The following is a 16,594-nucleotide window of genomic DNA, read 5'->3' on the forward strand; positions in this document are numbered from 1 at the left end:
TATATATATATATATATTCTCTTAGCCCCTAGCCGTTGTGGCTGTTATGGTGATCTTAATTCTTCTTTGGGTAACGCCTTACCCCCCAGTAAATGTGGGCTTTAATGGGCTTCCAACAATTTGCACAGCTAGCCATTTAACCGCCTGACTCATTTATTGTCTATATTGAATGGCTTTTCTACCTTCATCAGTGGTGTGGTTGTATCGCCGGGGATGCTTAGTTGTTTTCGTCTGTCAAAGTTACTTCGTCGATATTAATAACTTCGTCCAAGGAGGTTGACTTCGTCAGTCCCGTCAGCTGTTATATAAGAAACTTGAGATTGATATTATCCGCACTCACCTAAATTGCAAGTGACCTATGCTTAGTGGTAATTTTAGTGTTAAATTACTGATTTTCTTAAAAGTTTAAATTATTGGAATATGGTAAATTTAATCATTTAGCCACATACTTTTAAAAATTTAATCATTTAACCATATACTTCTAATAATTCCCCTCACGTGTGGGTAGTTATGGAAATTTAAATGAGAGATAAAGTGAAAGAGACAATGATCAAACTCAGAATCTCATACTTTAATATTCTATTAAATTACTGATTTTTTCAAAAGTTTAAGCTATTGGGATATAGTAAGTTTAATCATTTAATGACATATTTCTAATACTTATTCATCAATGTTTCAACAAAAAAAAATTAAGAGCAGGAAATTCTCTTGCAGCTGTAATATTTTGATATATATTTTGCGTGCAATTACTAATTTGGTATCAAAAGTCTTAATAATAGTTTTGAGACTCTATTTCAAGGTTAAAATTATTTGTTAGATTTGACCGTGTATGTAATTTTGTATCATTTAGATTTTTAAATGATATGACACTTGATATACCTTTAGTTTTCTAATATATTTGAGTTAGTGATGTCAAAAAAATATTCAAGTTGCCGAAAACCTTATATCTCAATTAGCAATTCTTAACATCTTCAAACGAAATATCCAAATCTAGTCTCCAACTATCCAATTATGTAAAAAAAAAAAATTGTTAAATCCTATATCGGTACTAGATATTATCGTTTATCACTACTTTTTGCCTAATTAAAGTGGTATACTTCTAATTAAAGCAAGGCCAACTTTGTGTGTTACTTCGTAGTTATCGCAAATAATTAAGTTCAATTTTCAGGGATTCAAAGTTTTGACATTGTTTTATATACTATTCGTGCTTGTATACACGTTCGTCTCTATCTTTTTCTAATCAATTTCTTATAACAGAGACTGTACGTGTGGTATAATTTTATAAGTTAGTTTCTCATAAAGTTAGATTTGAAGTCAAATCATCTACATTTATTTCTGCTAATTTTTGGTTATTTAATTACCAGTTGGCCAAAACAGATTCATTTCAGCCTCAGGGATTAGACCAATTTAGTTTTAAAAAACTCACTTTTTTTTTTTTTTTTTGGTTAGTTTAGCTAAACAGACAATTACATTAGCATCAATGCTTTATTACTATTCTATTTTAATATTATTTTCTTTCTCCTCAATTATATATTTTTATCCCATCTTTTCCGAGGAGTGAATAAAATAAGATTTTTATTTGGCGTATTGAGTGAACAGTGCTCCATAGATGTATTGAGGTCACTATTTGTTGTTATGTTTTGGGGGACAAAATGATGAGGTTGATGCGTGGAAGTTTTGGGTGAGTTTAGTTTTTTTTTTTTTTTTTTCAACTAAATGTTGTACGTTTTAGTTTAACGGATGAGAATGCTCTTAGTTATATTTTGAATTCATATTGTTAGCCATACAAATATACAATATTAATTTTGAATCATCAACAAAAAAATTGCACCTTTTTTTTTTTTTCCCAAAATAGCCAAGGTGACATGTCATAACTAATATATAATACAAATGATGTTAAACTGTTAATAACAAGCTAATGTGAAAGGAATGTTGAATCAACCATAATTTCTGAAGTAACAAATTCTTAAAAAAATTGTAACTAACATTTTTAGAATTTTTTGCTAAAAGCATTGTACATCAACTAATTGATATTTTTTAGTATTTCCAACAGAGATATTTATGATCGAAATTTCTCAACTACAACTATCAAATTATCTATAAAAAAAAAAAAAAAAAAAGATTTAATTTTGGTTAAAAAGAATGATTAAGAGCGCACATTTTCTTACCCCAAAATTAATCCCCTATCATCCCATCGTTCATCCTCCTAGCTAGTCGTAGAATAAGTAAAACTGTTATAAGGTTATCAGCAACAGATGATGCATACAACCGTATTTTGGAGCAAGAACTAGAAGGCAAATATCACTAGAAAAACAAACAATTGCAATTATTATATACTCTACATTTTTTTCTTTACATTCGTTATAATAGTTGGAGAAAACAGATTTTGATCAATTCCATTTACTTTGAAATGAAAGAACATCTATTTTATGGTACAGATTTTTTTTCATGAATATAACAGTATATATAATGCCATAGTACTTAAGATTCCATAGCACCAAATAAAGAACAATAACTTATTTTAAATAGCAGAACATTATTTACACCTTTAGATTTGTTAAAAAGTTAATCTTCACTGTGAAATTGCTTGTCTCTTATCAAGAAATACAAATGGAAATAAACCTAATATAGACAATATAGATTACATGCACAAACTTGTTCTTGTTCATATCCAGAATTCCAAAGAGACAACATTTCAATCCCTTCATGCCAATTTCAAACCATTAATGCATAGTCACCAAAAGTTCCCTTAACCCTTTCTCCTTTCTTCCAATTAGAGAGGCAACAACATCTTCTTGGCTCCAATGCTCTCATCAACAACATCTTCTTGCATGCATATCCATGGTCACATGGTCATAGATCTCCCAAACCCATTTGCATTTGCATGAGAAAAAGTCACCTTTTCCATGCTAAACACATTCACCTTAACCATGCACCTACCAACTTCATATCATACAATGATAACAACGACTACGCCTTAGTCTCAAAAGTTTTTGAGTTGATTATGGATTCTCAACAAATTAGTCAGAGGCGTCATATTATATTCTAACAAAAAAGATACTCAATTCAGGGCCATTGTTGCCATCAGGATTCAACATATAGTATGTCTCAGAGTCTTTCGATCCAACAACTCGTTCAAAATGCGCTCTCATGTACATCAAATCACCACTCTCTTGTTGATCCGATGTTACTTCACTTGGAAGAACCCCAGCTCCCATTGACACTGCATGCAGCATTTGCATCACATTCAAATCATCATCTGTTGCCTCTCTCTTCACAGCATACCCTGATTTTCTCCCATTGCAATACAAGCTCCATATGGGCTCATCGATAATCTTGGTCTTCTCATTCGAGTGCTTCTCACATTCAAGTGCAACCCTTACAAGCCCCATCCCCATGTCCTGTAAAAGCTTCGCTGTGGGAATTGCAAGCTCAAGAAGAAGAACAGGCAAACACCTAGAGTTTTCTTGGATGGCAAGGTTCACCCTAGCTTTACGAAACCCGAAAAGGGTCCCTGTCATGCGTGTCCCGCCATGAATGTGCCCGTCATTGGACCGGCCACCGTGTAGGGAGACGGGCATTTTGCACGACGGGATGTTTATTATTGGAAATGACCGGAAAACTGTTCGAAAGCGCCTGAAAAGCCGATTAGATTTTGAAGGGTGGTTCTTTTTATTATGTGATGGTTGGAGGGAGATAGGTGGCCGGGTATACGTAGGGTGGGGCTTACCCTCCACGGCTGCTGGTGGCGGCGGTGGTGGTGGTAGTGACGGCGGTTGAGGCTTTGACACCGCCATATATGCCTAATGTGTTTGATTAATTGCTGGAGCTTTGGTGATTGTAGCAAAAGGATGGATAAATGGTCTAAAATGAGAGGTGTTTGTTGTTGGTGTAGTTGTAGGGATATGGTGTATATGAAGAGGAAGTAGTTGTGGTATGCACGTTGGTTATAGTCATGGTGGTTTTTATGTTTATTAAAGTGGGAAATTTTTGTGACTAAACATATAAATTTTTGGTTTAGTAATGTCTGATGGTTAGGCTGTACTCTAGCTATAGTTAGCTAAAGATAGGTAAGTAAAAAAGATGTGGTTGCAAATTAGTTTATCTTCTAAATTTTCAATGTTTTTTTTAGCTACTTTGAGGGTATAGTCTTGTATATATATAGAAAGCCATTTTAATATGTACAGCTTGAGAATTCTGTTGCTTCTCATGGTTGAGTTGTTACCCAAAATTTTAAATGCTTTAAAAGCAAGTTCAAATATACTGTCCTGCTTTTGCTTTTCTTATAGATTTTTGTAGTTTTTTTTTAGCTACTTGAGAGGCTTTTCTTATAGCCTTGTTCATACAGAGGTCCATTTTAATATGTACAGCTTGAGAAACACAGTTGCATCTCATAATTGAGTTGTTACCCAAAATTCTGGATGCTTAAAAAGCAAAAGTTGAAATATATTGTCCTGCTTTTTTTACTTTTTATTTTTTTAGTATTTTTGTTTTAAAAATAATTTGATAGTTATAATAGAACAGAAGGATTTGGACCACGTCTTCATTTAATTGTCATGAGTTAAGTCATAAGACTCTAATTATGGACTTGACAATTTAGGTTGATTTGAATGATTCTAGCCGCCCTTGAGTTGCCATTTTTGAGTCTGATACTTGAGAAGAATCTAATTTTTTTTTATAGCTAATTAGGTCAATGCTATCAAATTAAGTAGGCTGAAACATTGTGCATGTTGTGAGCTATGTCTGCCTTTGTGCCGCCGGCAGAGGGTTTTGTTTGTGGAGAGGCACTACAACCTGTCCCCAAACAAAAGTCAAGCTTCACCTACAGGTGGGGGGTCTCATGGTCCTAAGCTCCTAGCAATAGCATGGAAGAAACTCACAGTGGGGTGGATTTTTCATTTCCAATTATTATTTTTTTATTTATATTTATCTAAGATAGAATAAAATCCATGGCCCATGGGATGGGATATTCTCATAGATATTAGTTCGAGTTACAAGCAGATAAAAGGCACTAGAATAGATTCTTGAGTAGTTTATAAAAAATAAAAATAAAAAGCTAATAAAAGATTCTGTTCAAACCAAAACATTAATTAATTTCTTTTTTGGGCCAAAATTGGAATTTAACCCTAATTTTCAAACAATATAATTAGTAGGCACTGTTTTCAAACTATATTTTTTACTAACATCTCGAGTTTAAAAGAGTCGATTTTGGGCCTATAAATCGAGTCTTGGGAACTCGATTTCCATGGTCTGATCACGTCTGATATGGCATTTTTTCTACGTGACGACCACCTGGAAATCAAGTCTCTAAGATTTGATTTATAAGCTAACCCTGCATATTCAGTTCACTTTCACACCCATACACAGTTTCATTGTCACACACACAAACTCAAAACACCTTCTCTCTCTCTCTCTCTCTCTCTCTCTCTCTCTCTCTCTCTCTCTCTCTCTCTCTCTCTCTCAATTGGCAAATCTAGCTTTCAAAGATGAAGATCACCGGCACTCGCAGGTCCACTCCGCACTGAGCGACCCGAAACCCGATCCAGCCAGGCAGTGCAAGACCTAGGCCGCGTGATCTGGGTCTTTCTCTCTCTGATCTTATGGGTTCTCTCTCTCTAAGGTGATGGTTTTTTTTTTTTTTTTTTAATCTGGATTTTAGGTCCTCGGATTCTTTCTTTCTTTGATCTAATTGGGTTTTTTTTTTTGTTTTTTTTTTTTTTTTTAAATCTGGATTTTAGGTGGTTGTTGGAGGTGGATTTGGTTGGATGTTTTGTACTGGCTGATTTGTGTTTGTGTTTTGTACTCCAACACTTGCTGAAATTTCATCTTTTCAGTTTGAATGATTTAAAGAACAAATTGAGTCTTTGAGCGTTGATATATAAATCAAGTTTCTAAGACTCGATTTCCAGGTGGACAAAATGCCATCTTAGACCTAATCAGAACATGAAAACCGATTCTCAAAGACTCGATTTATGTCCCAAAATCGAGTCTCTTAGACTCGAGATGTTAGTAAAAAATATAGTTTTGAAACCGTGCTTATTAATTATATTATTTGAAAAATGGGCTCAATTTCCAATTTTGGCCTCTTTTTTGTGTTGGGTGTGTTCAATCACAAATTTCTTGTTTTTGATTAAACAAGTGAATACACATCTTACACTTAGCAGCACCATAAATATCCACAGTTCTAACATTAGTAATAAAAATTTTAGTTACCTCTTAATGCAGCTAGAGATAACATATATAGGTGTGACTTATGACGGTTGATATCTATCTTAATATATGGTCTATGTTGTGTTACATAATAATTACTCGTTTGCATTATATTCATTCCAAATTTATAATTGAATCATTGCAACAGTGCATAGTCAGAATAGACGTCACATTAAAAAGTGGGATTTCATTCCCTTCTGAGCACTTTGACATAGCACCTACTGGTGACTCTTCACAAGCAGAACTTACTAATGCTATAATTGCTATTATTGATAAACTTTGCAGTTATAGGTGTTAAAATAGAGATCATTAAAACAATATCAGTATAATCAATCTTCATCCTCCACACACAAAGTTATGAGAAACATTTCAACAATGTGCCAGTGACAATCACAGGTCAATTTTATAGCTATTCAAAACCAAGTTTTAACTAGCTGTTACTTTCTTTCCAGAAATTTTTTGGATAATTCGTCCAATATGGCACAAACAAGAATATTAATAACTCATCATATACACATACCAAATATTATCAACTTATCATACACATACCACACTTACTAATGCTTACCCTCGATCCAAAAAAGAAGAAAAAGAAAGCAGAAGCAAATAATCGTTTGTCCGAGTTATTCAAATTACTATTCATTTGAACTCTTATCAAAACTGAACTGATTTGACTACTACTTTCTATTTTATACGTAAATTTGGAAAAGGTCAGAAGAGGGCTATCCTGCATGCTAACTACCAGCATATATAATAACTAAACGGGGTATATATACATGCATATTAACGCTCAACTCAGACGATTGTTTCATGGTCTCTTGGAAGATAAAGCTTTCATGGATCCTCCCTTCATGACAATCTTCAGATGGCCTATCATCCATCATATCACAGAACCAAAGTCCAATACAAAAGACTTCCTCTTCTCTGCAGGATTTCTGTAGTTCTCATTTATTTTTTCCGCACTCTTTTTATGATTTGTTTCCCGTGGATCTATTTGAAAAAGGGTCGGGACTTCTGCATCACCTGCTAAAATTTGTTGGTCTGGAAAATGATGGATATTGGATTGATTTGAGCTGTAGTTTTGTGGCCCGGTTGCTCTCATGACTTCTTGCTTGGAGTTTACTGGTGGTTGGGTGTCTACAGATACTCCTTCGTTCGAGCTAACTGATGCTGCGCTGGAAAATTCTCTTACTTCTCCTGCACTAGTGTCTGTTTTATTGAACATGAGATTTGCAATGGCTCGATCAATGGTATTGGTCTCTAACTCCACTGCTTTCTTACTTTCAGACCTGAATATGAAAGAGATGTTTTTTATCAAGAGAGCTACTGCAAATGCATCCAAGAGAAAGACACATAAAAAAAAAAATCATACAATTGGATGAAGAACACTCATTACCCAAAACGGGACCTAACAACCACACATGCTGATATATCTGCAATATTGCATAGATACACTAACAGAAGATTCCTAATAACATGGTTGATTGTAAATGCCACTCAGAAATTTAAACCTAAATGAGAGTTGGATTCTTTCAATTGTTACTTGTATTGGTAGGATTGGATTCTTTCAATTGTTCAGAAATCAAAGGAAAATCATGAAATGAGATTAGTCCTACTGACACTATCAATGCCTGTGGCTTGCAATTTGACTGTTGGAACATCAACAACACCAAGTAGCTTAAATGGAAATCCTAAAACAACTTCAACATAATGATAGAGAAATACACCAAAAATACAGAGAAATTATTGCGCACCTCATTGTTACATCTTGAGTTGTCAATGGAGGGGAATTTTCCATCACAAGGTATCCATCGTCACTAAGTGTTTCCATGTGGTGTTTTGAGTTCTTTGCAAGGCGGTACAAGGCATCCCGAAAGCAAATCCGGGTCTTCTCTGGCAACTAAATTACATTGAAAGAGAGAAATTCTGATAAGAAAATAAACATTTCCCAAAGTGATGCAGTTAAAAAGCTTATGAGCTCTTAGTTACTTCACCTGTTCCATCACCAGTTCAAGCTCATGCAATACAGATTCTTCAAGTGATGTATCCTGACCTAAAGTCCCATCCATTTCATTTTGCTCAGAAGAGACCATGTCCTTTCCATACGATTCCTTAGAAAGAAAATTAACTTGATTAGCTAATCTTGTGTGTCTAAAAACAAGTACTAAAAAAATAAACATTGCAGTAAAAGTAGAAGAGATAATGGTGGATAGAACAAATTTTCTCTCTCATACACGCGCGCGCGCGCACACACACTCTCTTTCTGCAGTTCTATAATACCATGCACTCTATAAAAGATACCTAATACATCACCCTGCTTACATGAAACCCAGCAGAAGTACTCAAATTTTTGTCAAATATTTTCCACTAAAATAATGGGAACACTGTAACTAATGCCCAGCAACGATTTTAACATTTGTGGCTACATGAGTCCTTAAACCAGTATATGATATAATAAAATCAAGACATGTTTGAATGTATATGTTCATTTTCACTCAACCAACACCCTGAAAATCAAGATCTTGAAAGTAGGCACTAATAAAAATTTATAGACAAAAAAAAAATCATAAGAAATAAGAATAAGCCCCTCAATTCAACCATGAACCAAGTAATAGCAAGACTGTTTAAACCATAAAAATTTAGGGTCGTTGATGTTTGAAGCACAAGAGAGTTCATATAATAAAAGGGTTGAAACCAATGCAATCTTGAAAATAGAAATTTTCATATTAATGGGTAAAAAAGTGAACTTTCATCTATCCAAACATCAGCATACCTCAGAAATACCAGCAGTCCATGCCAAGAACCAGACCACTTGATAGTACCAACCATTCAAAAAATACATGCTATATTAATCAGGCCGGTCCAGATTTTGTAACACTAATGATAACTAAAAACTTAGCACTTCACAAGTAAAAAGCATATAGAACAATCTAACCTTTACTCTTGGGCAATCTAGTTGTTCTGTGTTGCATGGAATAAACTGCACATCGGTAAAATCTCCATTATCCCACCCCGTTGGTGGAGAAAAGGCATGTCTTTTGAGATACTTTGAGCTTCCTATGGTATTTTCTACATCACTTGAGATACTTTGTGAATCTAGATTGTCAATGGCCATCATGCCATATTCAGATTCAGGAGAAAAGTAAAATGATTCATCTAGATTTTCTGTCTCTGGCAGATCTTCAAGTAAGGAACTCCTGCATTAAGGGAAAACCAAAGAATGTGATGTCTAAAAACAATGAGAACATCATCTAAATACAACAAACATGCAGGGCTTTGGACATCCCATGGATATTGAATGGCTCTATTGCATTTCAAATGGCACATAGTATATAAATATATCTATTAAAATAGAACCATCAAAGAGTATGTGATCCCTCGCCACAACTGATGCTAAATCAGTTAAGAAGTTAATGTTTTTCAAATTTAAAGTCATATTTTGATGGTGCAATGGTTTGAAATGGCCCCAATCGTGAGGATGTCTATGAAGTACACAAAATAAAGCACAATGGAGCGATTCAAATGCCAGTGATTATTATGTCAAGTTAAAGTTGTTGAGAAGCTTAATCACTTCCTACATGCAGTAATTCAAGTATCTTAATCCCAGAGGTTACGCTTGTACAAGAAAATGTCATTCATCTGTTCGAATCCCGCTAAGTCATTGAGCTGACAGTCGGGCTGGTCACGCGAATGTGTTCTCCAATTAAAACACTCCTCTGACAATCCTTCACACATGCTTGAACCACAGGACTGATCTTTTTCACCATTGAAGTTAAGTTCTTGTTGGGTAGAATTTTCATCCATGTCAAAGCATTTGTAAGGTGACCTGAAACTTTCAGATGCACTTATCCCCCATTTTGACCAGCTGTCTGGTGATGGAAGCCTATCTGGTAATTCTTGATCTTTGGGAACAACAAGATCATCAAATCCACTCCCAAGATACCACTCCATGATATATGATCTGAAATTAAAAGGAATAGAAAATTGGAAAAAGGAGCATAAGATTAAATAGACAAAGCAATCAGCAATGTTATCATATTCTCAATCAATGACAGATGATATTATCATTACAGAAAAGAGTGACTTTTTTTTCTAAAGTAAGAAACAGAATATACAAGACTAAACACCTCATATCAATTACAAGCCTTTAGTTTAGTGGCCATCAAACAGATCCATAAGAGAGAATTTTTATCAGAAACTCTTATCTTTTTCTCTCTTTTTTGTCAGTTAGTAAACTATGTAAAATCAACTAAGACATAATTCAACTACTAGCAGGGAAAAATCTAGAAAATGAGTCTAGATTTTAAACCAATTTCCAGATTTAGATAGAACAAGAAGAGATATATGAACTATATATTAGCAAAAATCATATTTCTCCCCCAGATTTCCTAGATCTTCAACAAAACAAGATGAAAAAAATACTAGATTTTAATTTATGCTTTCAGTTTGTTTATTTTCAAGTGACTCAGCTGAGTAAAGTTTCAAAAATAATCCATTACCAGATGATAAGCCTAAATCTAAATTTGGAGGCTTAATTTCTTTTTCTTTCCCTACCTTTTCTCATCAACCAAACAAAAAGGAAAATCATATCACTTTAAGAAGCAGAATTTTTTTACAAAAATCCACAGCCATATAAAAACCACAGCTTCTCAAAAGGACCCAAAACTCTGCTAAAAAAAAGCAATAATATCATGGTACAAGACTCACAAAACCACATTAAACTACACAAAAAAAATAAGAGTTGAAGAAAAGCACACACCTTGTGAGGTTAGTTGAGAAAACAAGGAAGACCCAGTTCTTGATTCAGCTAAAGAAATAGATCCAGATGAAGAAAACCTTATGGAAGTGAGTGAAAACTTAGATAGGTTTTTTTTTTTTTTCTTGGGGTTGAGAGCTTAACACAGTATCAGCTAAGAAAGCAGAGCAAACAAAAAAACACACAGAGGTGGCGGCTTTGTGGTTTTGGGTGGACAAACAAGTGTTATTTTATTGTTCTAATAGGGTCAAAGAAAGTGGTTTGTGGCTGATAAGTGAGGCTGAGAATTCGTGGCTGAGAGGTCTCCATCTAAAACTGCAACCCCAGTGGTCCACGTGGCAAATCTGGTCCCACTGCACAGATTTTGATTCGGTCATGTGGTGCTGCGAGCCTGTGACAAAGTGAGTTGCAATATAAATGACTCAGATTGCCCTAAATTGCCCTTTCCTTTGTATTCTATTGGACCCCTAGTTGCCCCCAAAGTCATGTGTCTGTTTTGGTCATTTTCCCTTGATGTGACACGTTGTGGTGGAGATGGGTACACGTGTCATATTCTCAGCGCATGATTTGATATTGTTGATACGTGGCATAATTAGGTGAGAGTGTAGGACACGTGGCGTGAAGTGAAGGAATGGAAGACAGTGAGGTAGTTAGGCACATGTGAAGGGCATAATTGGAAAAACGAAAAGGTGTTGCTTTATGTTTAAGATTTTATCTTTTTCAAAAAAAAAAAAAAAAAAAAGAGTTAAAAGGCTTTTATTATATAACTTTATACATAGGATAGAAGTATGAGTTAAGAGAGCGGAGGGCCTTGACCTGTCAGTTGTGAGGCTGTCATAGACAAAGGTTATGAGAAGAGGAGAGCCACAAGATTTATGATACAATAGCACCCACAGAGCATCATATGCTATGTGGGAATTTTATTCTTATCCAAACAACTACTACATGTGTTTTGATAAGTATCACCCCCTAATTAATAGTATTAGATTATCACTACTTGGCAAGAATTTAATGATAACTATATTAGATTATCATAATATAATACACCCCTAATAGAGTATTAGGGTGGTGGGTCCATTGGTCAGGTGTGTGTGATGGTTAAATTCAATTTATTACACTATCGACCTACGAGGTTGTCGGGGTGTATCACAAGTATGAAGTGAAATAGCCATTATGAGTTACCGTTACAATGGAGAGGGAGTTTTGAACTATGGATGTCTTGAAAAGATTAAGAGGTACCAAACAATTAACTCAATTGATAAAGTCTCTTGTCATCAAATAAGAATGAAGGTTCAATTCTCGTCTACACTAAAAAACCAATTGGTATCTTAGTCTAATGATAAAAAATTATTATCAAAAGTGGACGTTATATGTTGAAATTATTATTATTTTTTTTAAATGTTAGCTAAAAGAATTTTGGAAAAAATAAATAAGAAATACACTTTTTATTAGTTTACATGTACAAATTCATTGTGGTTGTTTATGTTTTTCTTGTAATATGTACACAATTTGACTTTACTTAAAAAAAGTGTATTGAAAATTACTTAATAAAATATTAAATTTACCTTAACTTGTATCATTAAGATACTCTGAATGTGAAATATAACTAGGTCTAAGTAGATGAAAGTAAATTATAATTGAATTTTTAATTTGATTATTTTTTTTTTTTTAATAATTAGATACTCATACCCATAGAAAGATAAGATTTTAACCATAATTGTCCGCCTCATGAAGGATAATAAATAATGACACTAAGTTACAAAGCTGTCAGAGAATAGTGTTATTTTATCTCCTTTAGTTATGCCCATGATCCTAAAACTTTGTTCAAAACAGTGAGGATTTGTGGGAAATGACACAACTAATGTGAAAAATGTAATATACATAATTACATATGTAAGGTAACGATCATATATTTTTCATATGGTAATTTATACAAATATATAGATAGATGAGGCCTAGCATTGCAATAATTTTTTAATAAGATAAGAATAGTTGAAGGGACATGGAATAAATCATTAAACTGTCACTTTTTTCTTCTTTTTTTTCCTTAATTTCATATGACTTATTTTCACTGATTATGTTTTGAGTAGTCCAAGGGAGAATGGGACCCAAAGTCAGAGAGTCTTGCTTAAAATTGACAAACAGTCTACGTTGGACTGGCCCATTTGGGTTTTTCTTGGGCGTGAGGTTGATTATATTACAGTCGGCAAACTTTTTCACTCAGACCCTTCTCATTCAGTCTTTTCCTTACCAGGGTTTGTCACTTACGTGATAGAAATCTCATGTCGGTAAGTTTTTACTGATTCTCATATGAATTATATAAATCTAGAAGAAAAATATTTAAATATAATACTTAGGTTTTTCTTTTAAATTTTTGTTATGTAATTTTTTTTTTTATGAGATGAAAGTATATTTTTTAATTAAGTAGTCATATGGTCAAATCTTAAAAGAGAAATCTAAAAAACAACACCTTAATTGTACCTAAGTTTTATCCAATTGGGAATATAAATCAATTTAAAGCTAAATAACAGTTAAGTTGACAAGTTTTTATTGATTCTCATATAGACTCACTATTAACATAGTTTTTTTTATCTACCAATAATAATTTATCTTCTCACTAATTGTAAAATTTGTTGTGTTTTTAAACTTATTAACTGGATTGTATGTTCGTCCCTTTAGTCTAATATTCAACAATGTGTCATATCTTCCAATATTGACTAGTGAGATAATTAAGAATTTTCCTCAATAAGAAATATGCCATATGTTAATGAAAAGATCAAAACTTGAGTGCAGTGCACTAGACCCATCATAATGGTGACATGTGGCTAAAAGTAAACACGTGCCACTATCTCAATAGATTTAGTGTACTAAATCATTTTTTTTAGTAAACAGTAATACTTATTAGAATACACACAAAAATAATAATACCAATGTTTTAAACCAGGTTTATAATACATTACATAACCAGAGTACAACTACAAAATGGTCTAACCTTTATAGTTGTAGACTAATATTATAAACAATAGACACTAGACACACATAACTAATGTGGGATGAACATCTCCATTTTTTTTTTTTTGAATAAACAGTAATACTTATTAGAACACACACAAAAATAGTAATACTAGTGTTTTAAAGTATTGAACCCAAGCGAAATTCTAATAAAAATTGGGAACATCACCTTAACATTTTAGTGAACTACTAAGATAGAGAGAGAAAATCAATACTATTTTGCTTTCTTTTTATTTTATTTTTTCTTTTCAGTAATCGGTGAACCACCTTAATTTGCTAATGCATTTAGCATCCATATATATATATATATATATATATATCGTCTAAAATGTGAGATAAAAAGTAATTTTAACTGAATAACTTAGTTTTTTTTAAAGCTAATTTATTTACCCTCTTTTGGCTAAAAGGTGATAGAATAATGACTTTAACCCAATAAGCTAGGGATGCCAAAAGCTTCAAATCCATTACTATTTACAGCACACAATAACTTTCACATTTTTTTTTCCAACTACTCCATTAATGTAATAAATTATAATTGAAGTAACATCACCTTACATGAATTATGAACTCACCATTAACATCAACTTTATCAATATTAATCACAAATTACCAACTCAACAATTGTAAAAAATTTTATATTGATAGAATTATTTATATAAGGGAACTTCTCAGTTCTCACAACTTCTCAATTCTCATTGCTAAAAACAAACTTCAACTTCTAAATAAATTAGCAAAAAAATAAAATAGCACAACACGGTTTATGAGTTATGACCACCCATTCCTTTACAAGGCCCAAAAATCTTGGAAGCCCAAACTCATGATGACCCAGAAAATACACCCTCCTACACGGGCCTTCTAGAGTCTCTCAAATCCCTTCTGGACTCTTACCAATTCCCAGTTTCTCACAGAGCAGTTTCCACCTGGCTGCAGGCTGCTGCCCTATTATATTTTCCGGCAAAATCTTTTCCTGAGAAACAAACAAGCTGGTAGGATAGAACATCCCACTTCTTAATATTAAATTATATTTTTTTAATAACTAAAATAATTGTTTTAAAATAATTATTAAAAATTCTTTTAGAAGAATATTAAAGTCTAACCATCAATAATATATACATGTATCTACTGTTTACCTTGATAATATAAAAATAGAATTAAAAACTATGCTATGTATTTATTTATTTTTACTAATCAATATTAACATTCACATAGGTAAACGTTTAAAAAAAAAAAAAAAAAGCAACAAGAAAACTACTTATTTGATTCCTATCATTTACACTATATTTTAATTTAGGGTCAATAATATTTAAATTGTGTTCATTTGATTCTTAACCTTACAATAATTTATCAATTTAGTTTCTACTATTATCTTTTGGATGAAAATTGCTAATACAGTAAGCGTCAAAAATAAAAAAGTAGTTTATTATCACATTAACATAAACTAATTTTTTTATTTTGGATGTTTGCCATGACAACAACTTTCATAAAAAAGATAATGGCATGGACTAAATTGACAAAATACTAAAAAGTTTGATATATATATATATATATATATGTAGGGTCACGTTTTTTCAGGCCAAACCCAAGATGCATGGAACCTTAGACCAGTGAGCCCAATACAATGAATTTGTAGAGAGTGGGTCAAAGAGCTGGGTTTTGGTGTGTGAATAACGACCATCAAGGTATTCCCCATGGACCGAGTTTAACAGAGAGAATTGGTCTCGGCAAGATCCGAGGAGTTTTTTCCGATGCTTCTGGTGTGTTGGGGATTCCCCCCTCCCCGTTTCTCTTTACTCCCCTTTTTATAATCGCTTTCCTCCTCTTGAATGGGGTCCCTAGAGTAGGTACTTGTCCCATCAGCCCCTACCTCCAGTTGTTGGGAGTGGTTGTAAGGACAGAGAAGTATGGCTGTGTCAGGCATAAGGTACTGAAAGCAATAAAGGCAGCCTTCCCTTGGACGCTTCCGTTCTATCCGTTGTTTTTCTCTACTTTCGTGCTTTCCCTGCCCTTCCCTGCCTTGTAGAATGATCTGGAGTCTCGCTACCAGTGGTCTGTTACCTCTTTTACCCTCGGTTATATTCATCCGAGGAGGATTCTCCCATGGCCGAGGAAGGGTTTTTCCTTGGGCTGGGCCCCTAGCCTAGTATAGATATTGAAATGGGTCTATTAGTATTTTACCCCCCACAATAGCCCCTCAAAATCATGCTATTCGGCACCTTGGACGGACATGAGGGTTTTGGTGACATTGGGCCTCTGTCACGGTTTCCCAAGTCTTGTCTTCCATTAATGCCAGAGTCTCTTCGTTTGCTCGAGGCGCGTTCCTGGCTATGAGACATTCTTTTAATCTATCCAAGCTACATCCCTGTCGTTTCGGTACACGAGGTGCGCTTTAATTAGGGCTCTTTCACGAGGTGACATAAATTCAACGGTTGAAGACTACTTTGGAATTCGAGCGAGATTAATCTCGTTTGTAATTCCTCCCTGGGGTTTCGGAGCGAATTGATTGCCTCCAGATTCGTCCCCTATATAAGACACGCAGTGGGAGATAGTCCATCTTTATTTGCAGAGCCTTAAGTTTTCAGGTTTCTAACTCCTCAAATGTTCCCAAAGTTCCTACTA

The 16,594-nt window shown here is 33.8% G+C and overlaps 2 protein-coding genes across 2 annotated transcripts; both read right to left on the reverse strand.

The window, feature by feature from the left end:
* Positions 1 to 2,445: 2,445 nt before the first annotated feature.
* LOC126723481 (protein MIZU-KUSSEI 1) lies at positions 2,446 to 3,901 on the reverse strand. Its single transcript, XM_050426912.1, has one exon. The coding sequence runs from the start codon at positions 3,795 to 3,797 to the stop codon at positions 3,039 to 3,041; it is 759 nt and encodes a 252-aa protein (XP_050282869.1). The 5' UTR covers positions 3,798 to 3,901; the 3' UTR covers positions 2,446 to 3,038.
* Positions 3,902 to 6,688: 2,787 nt separating this feature from the next.
* Positions 6,689 to 11,182, reverse strand: LOC126723483 (protein LNK3). The gene is made up of 6 exons (XM_050426913.1): positions 10,970 to 11,182; positions 9,833 to 10,171; positions 9,146 to 9,407; positions 8,205 to 8,321; positions 7,965 to 8,110; positions 6,689 to 7,499 (listed from the first exon to the last, which is right to left on the reverse strand). The coding sequence occupies exons 2-6, from the start codon at positions 10,159 to 10,161 to the stop codon at positions 7,091 to 7,093; spliced, it is 1,263 nt and encodes a 420-aa protein (XP_050282870.1). The 5' UTR covers positions 10,162 to 10,171; positions 10,970 to 11,182; the 3' UTR covers positions 6,689 to 7,090.
* Between the last annotated feature and the right edge of the window lie 5,412 nt (positions 11,183 to 16,594).

The sequence above is a fragment of the Quercus robur genome, chromosome 4 (assembly GCF_932294415.1).
Source record: "Quercus robur chromosome 4, dhQueRobu3.1, whole genome shotgun sequence".
Lineage (NCBI taxonomy): Eukaryota > Viridiplantae > Streptophyta > Magnoliopsida > Fagales > Fagaceae > Quercus > Quercus robur.